The following is a 17,483-nucleotide window of genomic DNA, read 5'->3' on the forward strand; positions in this document are numbered from 1 at the left end:
CTCTCTCTCTCTCTCTCTCTCTCTCTCTCTCTCTCTCTCTCTCTCTCGCTCCTCTCTCCCTCTCTCTCTCCTCTCTCCCTCCCCCCTCTCTCAACACACACATACACACACACACACACACACACACACACACACACACACACACTGTCAGAGTTGTAGAGATCCAAAGACCATATTGGCTGGCACCAATGGCTCATGCCTTGTAATCCTAGCTACTCAGGGGCTGAGATCTGAGAATCACAGTTCGAAGCCAGCCCAGGCAGACAAACTCTGAGATTCTTATCTCCAACTAACTAACCAGCAAAAGACCAGAAAGCAGTTATGGCTTAAGTGGCAGAGCACCAGCCTTGAGTGAAAGGGCTAAGGGAGAGTGTGAGCCCTGAGTTCAAACCCCAGTACCAGCACAAAAAAACAAAAGACCATGATGGCTCCTTCTGGAAGCCGGGAGGGAGCCCACCGTTCCCTTTCCCAGCCTCTAGAAGCCGTCTGCACTGTGTGCTTCACTGTCCCTCCATCTTCTAAGCCAGCAGCAAGGCATTGTTCCAACCCTCTCTGAGTCTGACCTCCTGCCTCCCCCTTATAAGGCCAGCCAAAGAATCCAGGACATTCTCCCCTCTGCGGTCATGTGGCCATGCAAGGCAGTGTATTTGAGGGTTCTGGAGCTCAAATAGGGCCATCTTTGGGGCAAGCTGTTGCTCTGCCAACATTAGTTGTTGTAAGGCTGGATGTGTAGCTAGGATCATGGGTATGAGCCACCAGTGACCAGTTTAGTACCAACAGCCTCTTCACACTGGGTCCAGGGGACCCAAGTGTGCCAGGTTCTTGGTGTGTGTGTTTGCAACAGACAGGCTGTGGGCTTTTGTACTTGGACCCCGGAGGTCCTGGGATGCAAAGGTCCTGAGTCCCAGGTAGAAAAATAAAAAGGCTTGCAATCAGGGACTGAGAAGGAGCAAGAGAGAAATGTGCTTCTCCCCCTGTAGGGGCTACATGGAAAGACAGCTGTGGACCCCAAAGCCTCCATGAAGGACTCCACTGGGGACGCTGGTGGCTGCCAGGCCGCAAGTCCCAGATGGTCCCTGTAGGACAGAGCTAGGAGGCTGAAATGCCCAGATGTCAGGAAACATTGGTAGAAGCAGCAGCCTGGGACTCTGATCAACTCTAGACCTCAACGGCAGCCTCTTCTCACAGTCTGACCCTCATTCCCGGGATGTCAGGGGAGCTCTGTCCCCCACCCACACACCCACCCATTCCTCTCTCAGGCTGCAGGCCCAGGAAAGCTTCTAGCCCCTGCTCAGCACAATGCACCTGACCCAGGTGAATCAACGAGGGGGAGGATGTGTACCGACAGACGGCCAATTACAGCTCCCACGGCTGGGCCTGGAGCCACAACTCTGCTCCACTAGGACAGGCAGAGGCCACAGCGGGGCTGTGGGGCAGTGGCAAATCCAGGCAGGAAAGGCAAAGAACTCCAGACGGGGCCAGAGTCCAGAGGCTCTGTGCTCTGAGCGGGGAGGCAGGCAGGCGTCCAGGAGAAACACAGGAAGCCAATGATACACCCACCGGCTCACGTTCCCCTCCCTGGCTCAGAACCAGTCCTTTGGTCCAGATTTCCTCAGTGAGAGCCAGGGGCTTATTAAGTGCAAGGGTCTCAAAGTCCACCAGGACAGGTGAACTCCACAGCCTTTGGCCGATGGGCGGGCGGTCAAAGGGACTGAATTCCAGACTTGGTACTTACTAGCTGGACGAGGCCTAAAGTGAAGCCTCTGTTTTCTCACCTGCAAAATGGGTGTGACCAACGTTGCCCATCTCCCGAGGCTCCCAGAGATGGAGTGATCGGGTAATATGCCCCCAAACACTCAGGCTAGCAGCGGGTCACTCAACTACTCTGAGCTTTCCCTGGCCTCTGGCCTCTGGCCTGGCTCCTATCAGCTGCCAGAATCAGAATCTAGCCTGAGACATTCTTTTGCTGGTTTGTTTGTTTGTGTCTCATTTCCATGGAGACCCTGGAAGTTGCCTTTCAGCTCTGGGGACCTATCATCTCACCGTCCTTCATTAGACCTTCATTTGAGATGTCAACGTAGTCATCATTTCCCCTCACCCCACCTGCCCAGGAGTATGCTGAGAATGAAGCTGGGTGTTTTTTTGGGGGGGCAGGCAAGAGACCCTGGTGGTCCCCAGCCTCTATTCCCGAATGCCCACAGCCATCTGTGTGTGACCCTGGACCCAGCACCACCCTTCCCTGGGGAGTGGCAGGGTCTCCTTCCTAGAGACCTGGGCTCTCCAGTCCCACCGTGCTCCCCTGGGAAACCCAGCTGCCACCACCATCAGTTCTGATGCAATCATTGCTGTTATGTGACCAGGGGTCAGCCCCACCGAGGACAGGGAACTCACTACCAGTGTGGAGCGGCGGGAAGCAGGCTTGTCACAGCAGCCAGATGGGCATGTTTCCAGACACCCTCATGCCTTGAGGCTGCTGATCATGGCAGTTGAACCCCCCAGTCATCCACAGGACTCCACCATGAGTGACACCAGCTGCTCTGTTCCCCCCCGCCCCCCCCCGGCATGCAGCCTGGCTGCCTCCAAGCCACAGGCCCCAGTGGAGGCCTTCATCTGTACAATGACCTCCCATCACCCTCCAGGCACTGTGAAGATGGGGGACAGAGAGGCAGGGAGATTGGCAGGTCCCATAGCTAATGCATAAACGCTTAACCCAAAGTCCCAATCACAGCAGAGAAGGCATCTGGAGCAGCCACCACATAGCCAGCCAGATACACACTCCTCACAGCCCTGTGAAAGAGGCTTGCTGCTCTCATTTTACTGCAGAAAAGTGAGTCCGTGTGGTGGTACATGCCTATAATCCCAACTGCTCAGGAGGCAGAGGGAGGAGGATCACAAGTGAAGGCTAGCCCAGACAAAAGCAGTAAGACTCATCTCAAAAGAAAAGGCTTGAAAAAAAGCAAGCAACTTGAAGTAAGTCATAGGGCCAAGACTTCAAGGCAGCTTCACCACAGAGCACCCTCCTCCTGATGGCCGGGTCACTGCCCTGGGGCCCCTGCTCGTATTTTGGGGTGATGATCAGAGGGGACAAAGTCACTGCTGCACTTTGACTCTGCGGTGTCCCCCAAAGGATCATTATGGGGAACAGTGGAGAGAGAGGTGGATCCTAAGGGCCTTGATTTAATCAATGGATTCAATGGCTCCATCCTATGCTGGAGTCATAATTCCAGGGAGGTGGATGCAAGCAGGAGGCGGGGCCTAGTTAGAGGAAGTAGGTCACTGGGGCAGGCCCTGGAAAGACAGCTCTGGTCCTCTGCAGGTGTCTGCCTCTGCCTCCTGGTCACCACGAGGGAGCAGGGGCCACCCCAGGCTTCTGAGGCCATGTGGTCTGCCCCTACTCCAGCACCAGGCAATGGGCCCAGCCAACCTGAACTTCTGAACCATCCAGACCCAGAAGCCAAAATAAATCCTTCCTTTTTTAAGTTGTTTGTGTCGGGCCTTGTGTCTCAGTTTGCAAGGAAAGCTCTCTGGAGCCCACAGCCTTTCTGCACGGATCAGAAGCTTCAAGACCCAAAGCCAAACGCCAGGTCAACAACCAGGCCAGGCTAAGGCCATGTCCAAACCTCCCAGTGGGGGACCCGGAGGACAGCTGAAATGTCCTCACGCTGAAACCTGAAATCAGGTTTTGTTTTTCAAAACAGCGTTCGCTTAGTGGCCACCTTTGGGGATGTTGGGATTTTGTTTTGTTTTGTTTAAGAAAATCAGGCTTTTATTTCCTTTTCTCCTGGATAACGGAGGAGAGTGACCAGTGTTGATTCCCCCTCCCAGTGGACTCTATGGTGGAAAATTACTACTCAGAAAAGTGGCAGGACCTGGGAAGGGATGAAGCTGAGAGCTACAGAGAGCACTGGACCCGGAGTCCAGGCACCAGCGTCTTAGGGTACCAAGTCAGGCTGCTGGGCCTCTCAGGTGCTCTCCCAACCTCTCCTTACACAGGGAGAGTGTCCTATGGATGGGCATTCAGTGACAATACAAGGGACCCTTGCTGCTGCGGTTGACTCTAGCATGGGTGCCTCTCCTGAGTCCAAGGGAAGGGAGGCCTGGTCTGTGATGCCCCAGGCTTCCAGACAGGGAAACTGCAGGTCAGAGAGGTTCCCACACAGTCCCAAGCCACATAGCAAGAGAGAGGCTACGCTAGCAAGCTAGGCAGGTGTCCCCCAGGAGATGGGTAAAGGGAGCCAGGGCGGCTCCAAGCAATCTTGGAGCAGACAGCCTCACGGAGGCCTGGCCATCAGAGGATTCCAACCCTCACAGGTCCACCCCAGCTCCAGGGTCCCTGGGTCACCCAGCCTCGGTGTGGTACCCCGTGGTGGCCTGGCATGACACAGCCTGTCCCAGCTGCCACCATGAGGCCTGGCTCAAAATCAGTGTCCCCAGGCCCCTGCAGGACCACAAGCAGAGAAACAAGGTGGGCAGGGAGGGCGTGGCTGCCACATTCCCAGCTCTGAGCTCTGGGGCAGCTGGGTCTCCGGGAGGGTGGCTGGACAGGATGCAAAGCCCCAGGGAGGGTATCCTTCATTCTGCCCACGGCTTCTCAGCCCTCACCTCTGTGGTAGGGGCCAGCCACTCCTGCCTGGACCTTTGCCCACCCTGCCAGTGGCTAAGCCAGACTCCCCCATGCAGCCCCTCTGGCTAGTGGTCCTGGGCTACTTGATCATGTCTGTACCCCATCAGACTGTTTCTCTGTAGCCTTGGTCCTAGCAACCCAGGAAGGTTCCAAGCTTTTGGGAGACCCCAGATGTGGTAACCAGCCTGGCCGGAGGCGGCTGATTCAGCCCACTGCCTAATCAAGGAGGAGACACGGAGCCACTGGTCCCACACGCTGAACCTGATTACCCAGCACTGGCCCGGCTGAAACCCTCCCGGCTCACCCCTGCAGAGACTGCCTCCTGCGATCTCCCTCAGTGATACCTGCCGAGAATTCCCACACATCATATACCAGCAAATGCCCCTGGCCACTAGCTGGATCCCACCCTTACTCCCAGGTTTAGAAGAAGAAGGCACCAGCATGGCAGGCCTCGGCTTCCAGCCCAGAGCTCAAGAGCACTGGGATCAAAGTATCCTCCCTCCTTAAGTGCTCCATTTTATAGACAAGAAAATTGAGATCCAGAGAGCCTTTGACTCATGCAAGGCCCATCGTTAGGGGGTGCAGCCAGGGTTAAGACTCAGACAGCCAGCACTGGGACCCTCAGCCATTAGAACTGCCTCCCCTCACCGCCAGCAGTACCAAGAATGGAATGGGAGGGTATTGGCAGAACTGTGCCAGGCAGCTCCATCGGCTCCCAGTGGCGGTACCTAGGAGTGGTCTGTCGTGACTCTATCTTCCTCGGGGTCAGAGTGACACCAGGTAGAGGTCTGTGACTTCTCCAGAGCCACACAGCTACAGGGGGGCGTGGCAGGGTTGGGGCCCTGGGCTATGTCACAGGCTCCTGGGCAGAAGACAGCAAGAGACCACAGAAGTTTACCAGGCCGTCTCATCTAGAGCAAAGGGTCTTAGGGAAATGCCATCCTCCTCGTGGAAGGCCTGTGGGGGTTCTCCCCTCCCCCTCCCGTGCTGGTCTCCCCTTTTCTCCAGTCATCAAAGCAAAGGAGCGCGAGGTCACTTACTCTGTCTGGGGTGGTGCAGCGGCCTGGTCCAAGTCTGTGGAGAAGGGCAGAGAGGAAGAGCTTGTCAGACGAGGGGGCTGGGCCCCTCAATTCAGCCTTTTCCCGCCCCCTTCCCCGCCTCCTGAGGGCGGCTGGGCTCCTGCCCTTGGCCAACCTCTGCTCCTGACGAAGCCATCCTACCTGTCAGGCCTGTGCCACCCTGCCCCCAGGGCCTACATCCCAAACTCCAGCCTGCCTGCCTGCACGCCGGGACTCCCCCATTCCCAGCTCCTTGCGGAGGAGGCTCTGTCCCCAGCCTGCAGGAAGTTCCGGCCAGTCTGGTCCCCAGAGTCTCTCCCACATGACAGAATAGAAAAGTCCAGCGGCTGCCATAGACCAACCACCAGACTCATCAGGGCCCTTCCAGCGCCCAGAGCTAGGAGGGAGAGGGGGCTGGAAAACTTGCCTCTCTGGCTGGGGGCTGGCGGGACAGGGTGGTGGAGGGGGGGGGGGGAGAGGAAGGGTAAGAGAGGCTCTGGGCAGTGGCCAGGAGGGTAGCCAAGACACAGCTCTGGGTAGAAAGTGTCTCCACAGCAAAGCCAGGCCACACTCTTCCATCTATAACACGCAGGGCGCCAGATGTTGCAGGAATGTTAGACATCCCATTCCCAGGGGAAGCCTGGAATGCAGTCCAGTCCCACTTCCTGGGGACAGCGTTGGGGCCACCAGCCCTCCCCCATCCCCCAACCTCCCACCCCCCACCCCCCGTGAAAAGCCTGCTCTTCCCCTAGCTCTCTGGCTGAAATTGAAAAAATAAAATCAAACACCCTTACCTGTGCCAGAGACGGGGTCAAAGCTGATCAGCGGGAGGTCCGTGTCCCCCGTGGGGGCAAGGCTGGCGTCCTCCTCATCACTGTCATCGAATTCAAAGGCCTCTCCAGAATCCTCGGGCTCAGGGGAGGGACCTGTGTTTCCAGGTCCCAGAAGATCTCCTGGAGGAGAGCAAAGTGAGGGTCAAGGAGTAGGCAAGGGAGAGGAGCAGTCATGGCTGGCAGCAGCCAGAGGTGGTGAGCCTGTGGATCTGAGGACAGGGGGCATGGGGCCCTTCTCGGGGATGAGGTTAAATCTGCTCAAGCCAGGCAGCTCTGCTGTGCTACTATGGTGTCCAGGGGGTTGGGTTAGTCTCTGAGCAGGTGACAGGGAAGGATGAAGAAGGAGCAAGCTCCAAGAGTGAGCGAGCGCAGGATTTGAACTGATGCCTTTCCCCCTCTTATTTCCCAATTCTGGTTTTGTGAGTGCGTTTTTCTTTCTATTCTATTCTGCTCTGTTCTGTTCCCCTTGTGATCTTGCTTGGCTGGCACTTCAGCCACACTTTCAGTTCTATCTTTTTGCTGGTTAATTGGAGATAAAATAAAGTCTCACAGACTTTTCTGCTCAGGCTGACTTCAAACCTCAATCTTCCTATCTCATCCTCCAGAGTAGCTAGATTACAGGCATGAGCCACCAGCACCTGGCCACAAGAAGCCTTTTAAAATACAACTAGTTATATATGTGAGTGTGGGCATACACCTTCATAAGTGCTTGGTGCTAATGTGTTGGTGTGCTTTGTGTAGGTGTGAATGAACACAGACTGGCATGTCCTACACGTGCACTTGGGCCAGATTCTACGGCTTGAAATCCAGCTGCCTGGAAATGCTTGGGGCTTGAAGACAAACATCAAGCAGGTACCAGGGTAGGACTGGCTGAGCCTGGGCTCCCAGCTCCAAAATGTCTTCCCCACATCCTTGATCTCTCTGCTTCCCTCCTGGGGATCCCCTCATGGTGTGTCCTCCTCCTCCTTGTCTTTCATAGGACTAACCCCCAGCACAGGAACAATGTACACCTCCCCTCCCAACCAGCTCCTCCTTTTCTTCATTCACTCCTTGGGCATGAATGCTATGAGCTTCTAGAAGTGGCTTAAGCTTTGACAGTCTGGCCGGTGGTAACAAATTGACAAAGGAAATAGAGGGAGAGGGAAGTTGGATGTACCGTGTTCAAATTACCAAGCCACTGGAGGCTCACAAAATCAACCAGCGGTTCCCACAACATTTGGGAGTTGGTTTGAATTGCTTGCTTCAGGCTGGCTGGGTATGGTGGCACCCACCTGCAATCCCAGCACTCAAGAGGGTGAGGCAAGAAGATGATGAGTTCAAGGCCAGCTTGGGCCACACAGTGAGACCCTGTCTCAAAAAAAAGTCAGAAAAAAAATCACTTGCTTCAAATATTTAAAAATACTGTAGAATAAACCAACTGTCTGCGGCTTACAACTATAATCCTAGTTACTCAAGAGGCAGAGATCTGAGGATCAGAGTTTGAAGCCAGTCTGGGCAGAAAATTTCATAAGATTTCAGCTCCAACATTACCAGCAAAACTCTAGGCTGAAGTCATGGCACAAGCAGAAGAGCACCAGCTGAGCAAACAAGATGAATGGGAATGCAAGATCCTGAGTTCAAGCTGCTGTACTAGCATGCATGCATAGATTATACCTAATATATAGAATATATAATTACAGGATATCTATTGTGCAATGATATTTATCCTATCACAACTTTGCTATTGTTTTTGATACTCGTGTCAAGTACATATACGCTATATGTGGATTCACACCCATGCGTGTGAGTACATAGAACTCCTGATCTCTCCTTTGTCCCTCTACTCAATCACTAGTTTCCTTCCTGGGCTGGCTTTGAACCATGATCCTCATATCTCAGCCTCCTGAGTAATTAGGACTACAGGTGGGAGGCACCAGGGCCCAGCTCTACCTTCTTTTTCCTTCCTTTCTTCCCTCCTTCCCTCCTTCCTTTGTGTGTGTGTGTGTGTGTGTGTGTGTGTGTGTTCATGCACACCAATACTGAGGCTTGAACTCAGGGCCTAAGCACTGCCTCTTAGCTTTTTCATTCAAAGCCAGTCTCTATCACTTGAGCCTCACCCTCTACTTCCAGCTTTTTAGTAATTTATTTGGAGATAAAGAGTCTCACAGATTTTCCTGCCTGTGCTGACGTTGAACTGAGACCCTAAGATCTTAGTCTCCTCAGTAACTAGGATTACAAGATGAACCACTAGGGTCTGGCGCTTGCTTGCTTGCTTCAGAACTAGGGTTTGAACTCACAGCCTCGGAGAAGCATTCTACCACATCAGCCGCCCTCCTGGCCCTTTTATGGATTTAGTTTTTTGTTTAAATAGAGTTACATTTTATAGGAGGTTTTGTGGGGTTGGTTTTGTTCTTGTTGTTTTGGTTTGGTCTTTTTGCTTTTTTGCCTAGGCCAACCTGGACCAGGAGCCTCCTACTGGTGCCTCCCGGGCAGCTGGGCTGACAGGCGTGAGCCACTACACCCAGCTGACACTTGTTCTTTTAAATACTGGCATCAGTGAGGCTACTTTAGGGATATGAGACACAGGCCATCAGGGCTGACCTCACCCCTGGGTGCGCTCCATCCTGGCCCCTGTGGTGAATGACTCCACTGGGCGGGGGAAGGAAAGAGAGAGAGCACCTGGATGCTAGTGACTGAGGTCAGGGCACCTGGCTCTGCTTAGGCCCCACCCCACCTCCCACCCCCCCACCCCCCCACCCCCGCTGTCCCGCACATTAGCTAGCTGCATGGTCACCCAGGGGGTCTTTGAGGCGGTAACAACAGCCACCTCCCAGGGCCATGGGGAGGAAGGGCAGCCAGTGTCCCCAAGCCCCTGGAGCAGGTAGTGCCCGCCCGCTGATGGACAGTGCCACCCCGATTACTATTGCCACTGTCATCCATCATCTCTCCAGAGTCCTCACTGGGTTATAATTATTGTTACCACTGCCTGGCTGGAGCTGGAGCTCTGCCCCACCCCTCTCCAGCCCACCCTGCCTCTCCCCAAACAGTGCCGGGTGAGACTACACACATCGCTTAAGCTGCGTCATCCACATCACCCACACCCTGCCCACCAGCAGCTGCAGCCCCTGGACCAGGGGGCCCAGGGGAAAGTGATGCAGGCGTGGCCCAGGGGTATCCAGGAGCTCCCAGTGGGCCAGGGAGCAAACCATGTTAACACTGAGACAACTGAGTCAGGGTCTGGGGAAGGCTCTGTTCCTCAGGGATTTGGCAAGACAACAGGAAGTCTCACGGGATCAGGAGATGGCCAGAGGGCCTGGTCTAACCAGGTGACCCCAGCGAGCAAAGCTAGAAAGCATCCATCTGCAGTTTGATTGTTTCCTGCCTTCCCACATTGGCCCTCTTGGAGGAGAAGAGAAAGGGGGGCAGGGCACCCCTGCCACATTCCCCCCCACCCCCAACAACAGGGGCTAGAAAGGACTATTCCGGACCTGAGCATGACAGGACAGGAGATGTCCTTTCCTCCTGCAATCAGCTGGCCACCCTCCCACCAAGCAATCAAACCCAGATTCCTATCGGAAGGAACGATCAGGTGGCCCAGCCCAGGGTAATTGGGAGCTGGGCCCTTCCTAACCCCCTGGACAGGTGGCAGGACTGGAGAGAGACACGCCCACCTTTGAAGTTCCTGGACACGCCCTATCCTGGGGAGAGGAGCCCTGGGAGGCTGCCCCTGGTCAGGGCAAAGAGGCCCTGCTAAGCATCCCCCACAGGGAGCACCCTGGTAAGAAGGGGTGTCTCTACTGGGGCTCAGGGCCCACACCTCACCATCTCATTCACTGGTTGACATAGTCCCGTGACAGCAGGGACAGGTTGTTATTATTGCGCTCACATTATTGGTGATGAGGCCAGGCTGTGGAGACACTGAGTCTCTTACATAAGCGCACAGGGTAAGTGGCAGGGATCCATGTCAGGTTGGGCGGTGACAAAGCCCTGGCTCAGAGGGCCTGACTCCTCTCCAGAAGGGGTGGGGTCGCCCCTTCCCCCAGGGACAGCTCTGCCCACCCCTTTACCCCCCACCCCCCAGGCAGAGCCCGGATGTCACCTGCAAAATCTGGGGCTATGGTTTCCAAACAAAATACAGGGAGCTGGATTGGATTTCAGATAAACAATGAATAATTTTGTTAGTATAAGTATGTTTTGTTTTTTTTTCTTTTTTTAATCTGGGTGGTTTTTTGTTTTTAGGGTTTTTTTTTTCCTTTTCTCACCCTTGGACTGCCTGATGAGCCAACCCTTTCCCCCTCAACCTCCCTCCCTCCCTTAATTTATAAGCTTCAAACTGTCATCCATGCAGGCAACAGGTGCAGGGGACAGGTAGAGGACCCAGGTGCCTGCCAAGGAGGAAGTTATTCCAGTTTGTTCACAAGGAACAAGCTTCCCCCTCCCCACCTCCACCCCTCCTTGAGAAGGGCCAGCAGGGAGGAGAGTCGGAGAGCTGCGGTACAGTACCTATGGCAGGCTGTGGAGGAGGCTTGAAGGAAGCCATCAGACAACAAAGTCCAGCTCAGACCGGGGCGTCCCTGCCGCAGACCTGTGGAAACAAGGCCAGAAAAGCAGTTAACGGGGCTTCCGGCCAAAGTGCAAGCCACAGAGGGGCCTGGGCGCCGGGTCTGGGTGCTCTCACACTCTTCCCAGAAGTCCTGGGGTGCGGGGCAGCCTGAAAGGATCCAGCCTTCACCCAGCATCAATCATTAACCCATAAGGAACTTGCAGCTGTGTGGCCCAAACCCTCATCTTCCCAGAATGCACTGCTGCCAGACCCCGCCTTTGCCTAGTGCCCAAAAGGCTGACAGGAGCCTGGGTCCAGCCAGTTCTTTCCTGGTCCCCACCAGCCTGGGATTCACGGTCAGGTTCCCACGGCCTACGTTCCAGAAGCTGGATGGTGGACAAAGCTGTACACTCTTCCTCCTGGGGTCCTGGTCACCCCAGATTTCAGCAGGTCCCTGTGTCCCTGCTGGAAGGCCACCCTCTCTTTGTCTCTCATCCTGCCCCCACAGGACTGGTACCAGCTGGTGAGGGGCCCTGGGCCTTGGCACTCATGAGTAGAAGGAAAGGGTCAGAGGGGCAGAGGAGTCAGGGCAGAATGCAGTGTTGTCCTGAGCCGGAGTGGCTGCCCTGGCCCCAGGTGGCCCAGGTGATATGCCCCACCTCGTGTGGGGCCCAGGAGCAGCAGGCCAGACTCTTGGGGGCTTCCTGGGCCCAGAAGTGGCCTTCCCAGAAGACCCTACTGCCACCTCCACCTGCAGGATGAGCATCTACTCCTTCCCATGCAGACGGGGCAGCATACCCTGGGATCCAGCCTGCCCCTGTCACCAACTGCCTGTGCCACTCTTTCTACTCCTAAAGCCTTTCTTTGTGCTAACCAGAAGGAATGCAAGTGGCAATTGGTGTGTGTGTGTGTGTGTGTGTCTTTTTTGCTCAAGGTTAGTGCTCTACCATTTGAGCCACAGCCCCACTTCTGGCATTTGGATGGCTAATTGAAGATAAGGGTCACATGCGATTTCCTGCTCTTCAGGCTTCAGGCCACAGTCCTCAGATCTCAGCTTCCTGAGTAGCTAGCTAGAATTACAGGCCTGAGCCACCCGTGCCTGGCTTACACAGAATTTTAATAAGGGTACACATCCACTTAACACCTTCTACAATATCTAAAGCACTCCACAGACGTTAACAAATGTGAATCTAAATGGTCAATGAGGGAACAAGGCCCAGGCTGGTTAAGTCACTTGTCCAAGAGCTCACAGCTAGGAAGAGGGCAGTACTGGAACCCACAAGCCTACGGCTGTGCCCACTGCATTATTATCCCTGTGGTCCAGGGCCTCTCAAAACTCAAGTAATACACACTGCAAAAAAAACAAAAGTCCTTCCTTCTACCCCAGAAATGATCCTTGTTCCTGGTTTCTTAAGAATCCCGTCAGAACCCATCCAGTGTTTACCAGCATGCATAGCTGGTACCGTTGGCCCCTCCCCCTCCTTGTGCACCAAGTTTCCGTTGCCGGCAGCCAACCGCCATCATTCCCAGTCCCGCAGACCTTCTGCAACACCCTGGACAGCCACCAGCCTTCTCCACATCACAGGGGCACCCCAAGAAGGGACACACAGCACAGTGAGGTATTTTGAATGGCGGGGATCAGCTACAATCACATTTTATTACAGTGTATTATATTCATTGTTCTATCTTATCATGGCTCAGGATTAACAATCTCCTACTGTGTCTATTAACTTGATCATCAGCATGATTATAGTAGCATCTGCTTAGGGTTCAGGACCATCAGCGAGCTCTCAGTGGTCCCTGTGGATGATGGATGAGTGTTCAAAAGGTGAGGAGGAGGAGGGGGCCCTCAGACACAGCCAGACAGAGGAGAGCAAGGGAGGAGCCAGGTTCTGTGCTACAGGTGTCCCAGTGGGTGGAGTTCAGATAAAGGTGTAGCAAGAGTGTGTAGGTGAGCAGTGTGTGGGAAGTGACAGAGGCCAGTGGGGTGGTACTGGATAATGCTGAGTTCTTTTCTTTTTTTTTTTTCCGGGCCTGGGGCTTGAACTCAGAGCCTGAGCTCTGTCCCTGAGCCTCTCTGTGCTCAAGGCTAGCACTCTACCACTTGAGCCACAGAGCCACTTCTGGCTTTTTCTCTTTAGGTGGTACTGAGTAGTCCAACCCAGGGCTTCCTGCATGCTAGGCAAGCACTCTATCACTAAGCCCCATTCCCAACCCATGCTGGGTTCTTTTGTGTATGATGGTGGTCAGGCTTGAACTCAGGGCCTCATGATCTTACTTAGCTTTTTCCACTTAAGGCTACAGCTCTACCACTTGAGCCACATCTCCACTTCTGACTTATTGCTAGTTAACTGAAGACAAGAATCTCTCTGATTTCTCTGTGCCTCGGCTGCTTTTGAACAGAGATCCTCAGATCTCAGCCTCCTGAGTAGCTGGTATCATGAGCCACCAGTGCCCGGCAATGCTAGGGGTTTTTTTTTTGGGGGGGGAGGGTCTGTTCCTGGGGCTTGAACTCTGGGCCTGGGCACTGTCCCTCAGCTCTTCAGCTCAAGGCTAGCACTCTACCACTTGAGCCACAGCACCACTTCTGGCTTTTTTCTTTTTGCTTATGTGGTGCTGAGGAATCGAACCCAGGGCCTCAGTCATGCAAGGCAAGCACTCTACCACTGAGCCACCTTCCCAGCCCCGTCCCTAAGCTTTTGTGCTCAAGGTTAGCACTCTACGACTTGAGCCACAGCTCCACTTCTGGCTTATTGCTAGTTAATTGGAAATAAGAATCTCACATATATTTCTGCCTGGAGTGATTTTGAACTGAGATCCTCATTATCTCAGCCTCCTGGGTAGCTATGATTACAGGCGTGAGCAATGGTGCCTGGTCTGGTTCCCTTGTTGATGGGACCATTTGAGGCACAGCTCCTTTCCTGGCCTCTGTGTGGATATGCCAGCAGGGGATGGAACTTGGGGCAGAGGGAGGAACGGAACAAGGGCATTTGTTATGGGATAAACATGGCTGCTGAGCAGAGGCTGAGCCCATCAGTGGACACCCCAGTTCATCTCTACTGGACCATCCCCCACAAATACATCACTGTTCATCTTAAAAATACAGAAATAGGGGCTGGGAAGGTGGCTCAGTGGTAGAGTGCTTGCCTTGCATGCATGAGGCCCTGGGTTCGATTCCCCAGCACCACATAAGCAAAAAGAAAAAAAAAGCTGGAAGTGGCGCTGTGGCTCAAGTGGTAGAGCACTAGCCTTGAGCTGAAGAGCTGAGGGACAGAGCCCGGGCTCAGAGTTCAGGCCCCAAAACCAAACCCAAAAAAAAAAAAAAAAAAAAAAAAACACAGAAACCTTGCTGGGCACCAGTGGCTCATACCTATAATCCTAGCTATTCAGGAGGCTAAGACTTGAGGATCGAGATGCAAAGCCAGCCCAGGCAGGAAAGTCCTTGAGACTCTTATCTCCAATTACCCACCAGAAAACCAGAAGTGGCACTTTGGCTCAAGTGGTAGAGGGCTCACCTTGAGCTGGAGAGCTCAGGGACAGAGCTCACACCCAGAGTTCAAGCACCATGACCAACAATAAACAAACAAAAAAGAAAACCACAGAAACCTAGGGGACCCCACAGCCCCGCCCTGCTACCCCACGCCTCCACTCTCCTTCACAAAAGACTCCTTGGCAGTGTCAACGGACTCCATCCCACCCCCCAGTAGACACACAACATGGGATCTCACAGATGCTCCTGTTCTCATCTTGCGCACCTGCCTGCAGCCCCCTTCCTGAACCTGCCCTCCCAGCTCTGAGCTCCTCCGGCTCGTCCTTCCCGTGACGCCATCCACTGTGCATTGATGTTCTGCCTGACCTTCTCCTGGGCTCCTAACCTCCCCACACTCCACCTTAGATCCCATCAAATCCACACCCAACGCCTGCACACTAGCCCAGCTGTCTACACCCTGCCCCCCTGCCCACTCCCAGCTTCCCAATTCACCTGACTGCGGCTTCACCCGGCCAGCCGCTCCCACCTGGAAGGCTCCCCAACACCTGTCCTACACACCCATGTCCTACCCTGCCCCCCTCTTCCCAAACCCTGATACCTGTGCCTTCAAAACCCACCCAGAATCCAACCACAGCAGCCCCGGATCCAAAACACCACCAGCAGCACAGCTGCTGCCAGCTGCTCACACCTGTGATCCTAGCTACTCAGAAGGCTGAGATCTGAGGATCACAGTTTGAAGCCAGCCCAGGCAGGATAGTCTGTGAGACTCTTGTCTCCAATTGGCCAGCAAAAAGCCAGAAGTAGGGCTGTGGCTCAAGTGGCAGAATGCTAGCCTTGAGAGAAAAACCAAGGAAAAGCACCTAGACCCTGAGTTCAAGCCCCAGGATCAGAACACACACACACACAGACACACACAGACACACACAGACACACACAGAGACACAGACACAGACACAGGCACACACACACACAGCACCTCTTACCTGGTCTCTGATCAGTCACCTCCCTGACTCCATTCCTCCCTGTCTCCCACAGCTGACTCCGCTCCTCAAACACCGGCAAGCACACTCCAACCTCAGGGCCTCCATCCCGACCCTCCTTTCCCTACCTTCCCAGTACCTTAGCCCCCTCCCCAATATCCACCACACACAGCTGCACCTGCTACTTTTCTCCCACAAGGGTTCTGTCCACAGGCCTGGACACAGCCTGGCACCCAATGGGCCCCAAAGCCTGCCTGCCAAATGGGCCCATGTCAGGCCCCTAGGGAGAAGGTGGCCCATCACCCCAACCACCAGGGCAGCGCCTCCTCCCTCCCCGCCCGCCAGGCTGCACCAGAGGCAGCTCCCAAAACCCGTGTGGGTGGAGGTATGGGGCCAGCGCCAGGGAGAGCACAGAGGAGCGGGGTGGGGCAGGGCGGAGGGAGGATTTGGGCTATTTTTAAAAACTCACTCCCAAAAGACCACATTCTTCCTCTGGTGGTGAGTCAGAAGCATGTGGTCCACGAGGGGCCCGGGGCCCGAGCACCGGTAGCAGGCCTGGCAGGGCAGTGGGCAGGCAGATAGATGGGGGTCCCTGGTACAATCAAAGCTCTCCAGAGAAGGAGTCAGGCTCAGCCCGGGTTCCAGGCCAAGGGGAAACGAGGGGATGCTTTGAAAGCCACAGGGCCCACCTAGCTGCAGTTTCTGTACATGTCAGGGCCCCACAGGATTCTGCCCCACAGGAGCGTTTAGCCTTTGTAAAACTCAGGGCTAAAATCAGCTCAGCCCACTCAACCAAGGTGGAGCGAGCTGACCAGCTGCCTCCCACAAACAAGAGCCCAGCAAAGAAACCCGGGGCAGGGAGCCCAGGGGTCCTCAGCCACTGGCCCCAGAAGAGCCCTGGCTGAGCCGTCAGCAGAGTCGTGACCGGGGCCTCTGTCCCCATGATACGCTGTCCTTCCCAAAGTCTGTCCTCCCAGCCGGTCTCAGCATCCCCCAGGAGAGGTGCGACACCGCGCCCTCTCACCCTTTGGCAGACCAGGCTCCACCCAGACCGCCTCAGGTCCTCCCTCTATCCCTGGAGAATCAGACCCAGAGTACAGAGGAGGAAACTGAGACTCAGACAGGTCACAAGCCATTCAAAGTCAAGAAGTCTACCGTGGGTTGGGAAGGTGGCTCAGTGGTAGAGCGCTTGCCTTGCATGCATGAGGCCCTGGGTTCAATCTCTCAGCAACACATAAGCAGAAAAAGCCAGAAGTGGTGCTGTGGCTCAAGTGGTAGAGCGCTAGCCTTGAACTGAAGAGCTGAGGGACAGCGCCTAGGCCCAGAGTTCAGGCCGACAAAGAAAAGAAAAGAAAAATCTACCAGGGGCAAATCCATGACAAGACTCAAGGCCTATCTGAGTCCCAAGTTCATAGCCAAAAAGATGCACCAGGCCCATGTATCTATACCCTGGCACATCAGAAGTAAGCTATTGCCAGGTGTGGTGGCTCACACCTGTAATCTTAGCTACTTAGGAGGTTGAGATCCAGAGGATCACAGTTCAAGCCAAGCCAGGCAGAAAAGTCTGTGAGAATCCATCTCTAAAATAACCAACAAAATACTAGACGGGTCAGGTGCCGGTGACTCATGCCTATAATCCTAGCTACTCAGGAAACTGAGATCTGAGGACTGTGGTTCAGAGCCCGCATGGGCAGAAAAGTCTGTGAGACTCTTATCCCTGATTAGCCATCAGAAAACTAGAAGTAGAGCTGTGGCTCAAAGTGGTAGAGCACTAGCCTTAAGCCAAAAAAAAAGAAAAAAAACCTCAGGGATAATACCCAGGCCCTGAGTTCAAGCCCCGAGACTAACAAAAAAAAATAAAAATAAAGCCAAGCTGGAGACATGGCTGAAGTGGTAGAGTGCCAGGGAGCTTTGGGGGTGACAAGCCATGAGGGCAAGGCCCTTGTGAATGAGATTAGAGGTCCAGTGAGCTGCCT

General features: G+C 54.5%; 1 protein-coding gene across 2 annotated transcripts in view; it reads right to left on the minus strand.

Moving 5' to 3' along the window:
- Arhgef10l (Rho guanine nucleotide exchange factor (GEF) 10-like) overlaps positions 1–17,483 on the minus strand; it is a 120,966-nt gene that overhangs the window by 77,707 nt on the left and 25,776 nt on the right. For both annotated transcript variants that reach the window (XM_013035162.1, XM_013035155.1), the window contains exons 2-4: positions 10,998–11,079; positions 6,477–6,635; positions 5,665–5,698 (exon numbers count right to left, since the gene is read on the minus strand). In XM_013035162.1, the coding sequence (XP_012890616.1) occupies positions 5,665–5,698; positions 6,477–6,635; positions 10,998–11,034 (230 nt within the window). In that variant the 5' untranslated portion in view covers positions 11,035–11,079. The remainder of the gene's footprint in view (positions 1–5,664; positions 5,699–6,476; positions 6,636–10,997; positions 11,080–17,483) is intronic.

Source organism: Dipodomys ordii, unplaced genomic scaffold (assembly GCF_000151885.1).
Source record: "Dipodomys ordii isolate 6190 unplaced genomic scaffold, Dord_2.0 Scaffold6, whole genome shotgun sequence".
NCBI classification, from domain to species: domain Eukaryota; kingdom Metazoa; phylum Chordata; class Mammalia; order Rodentia; family Heteromyidae; genus Dipodomys; species Dipodomys ordii.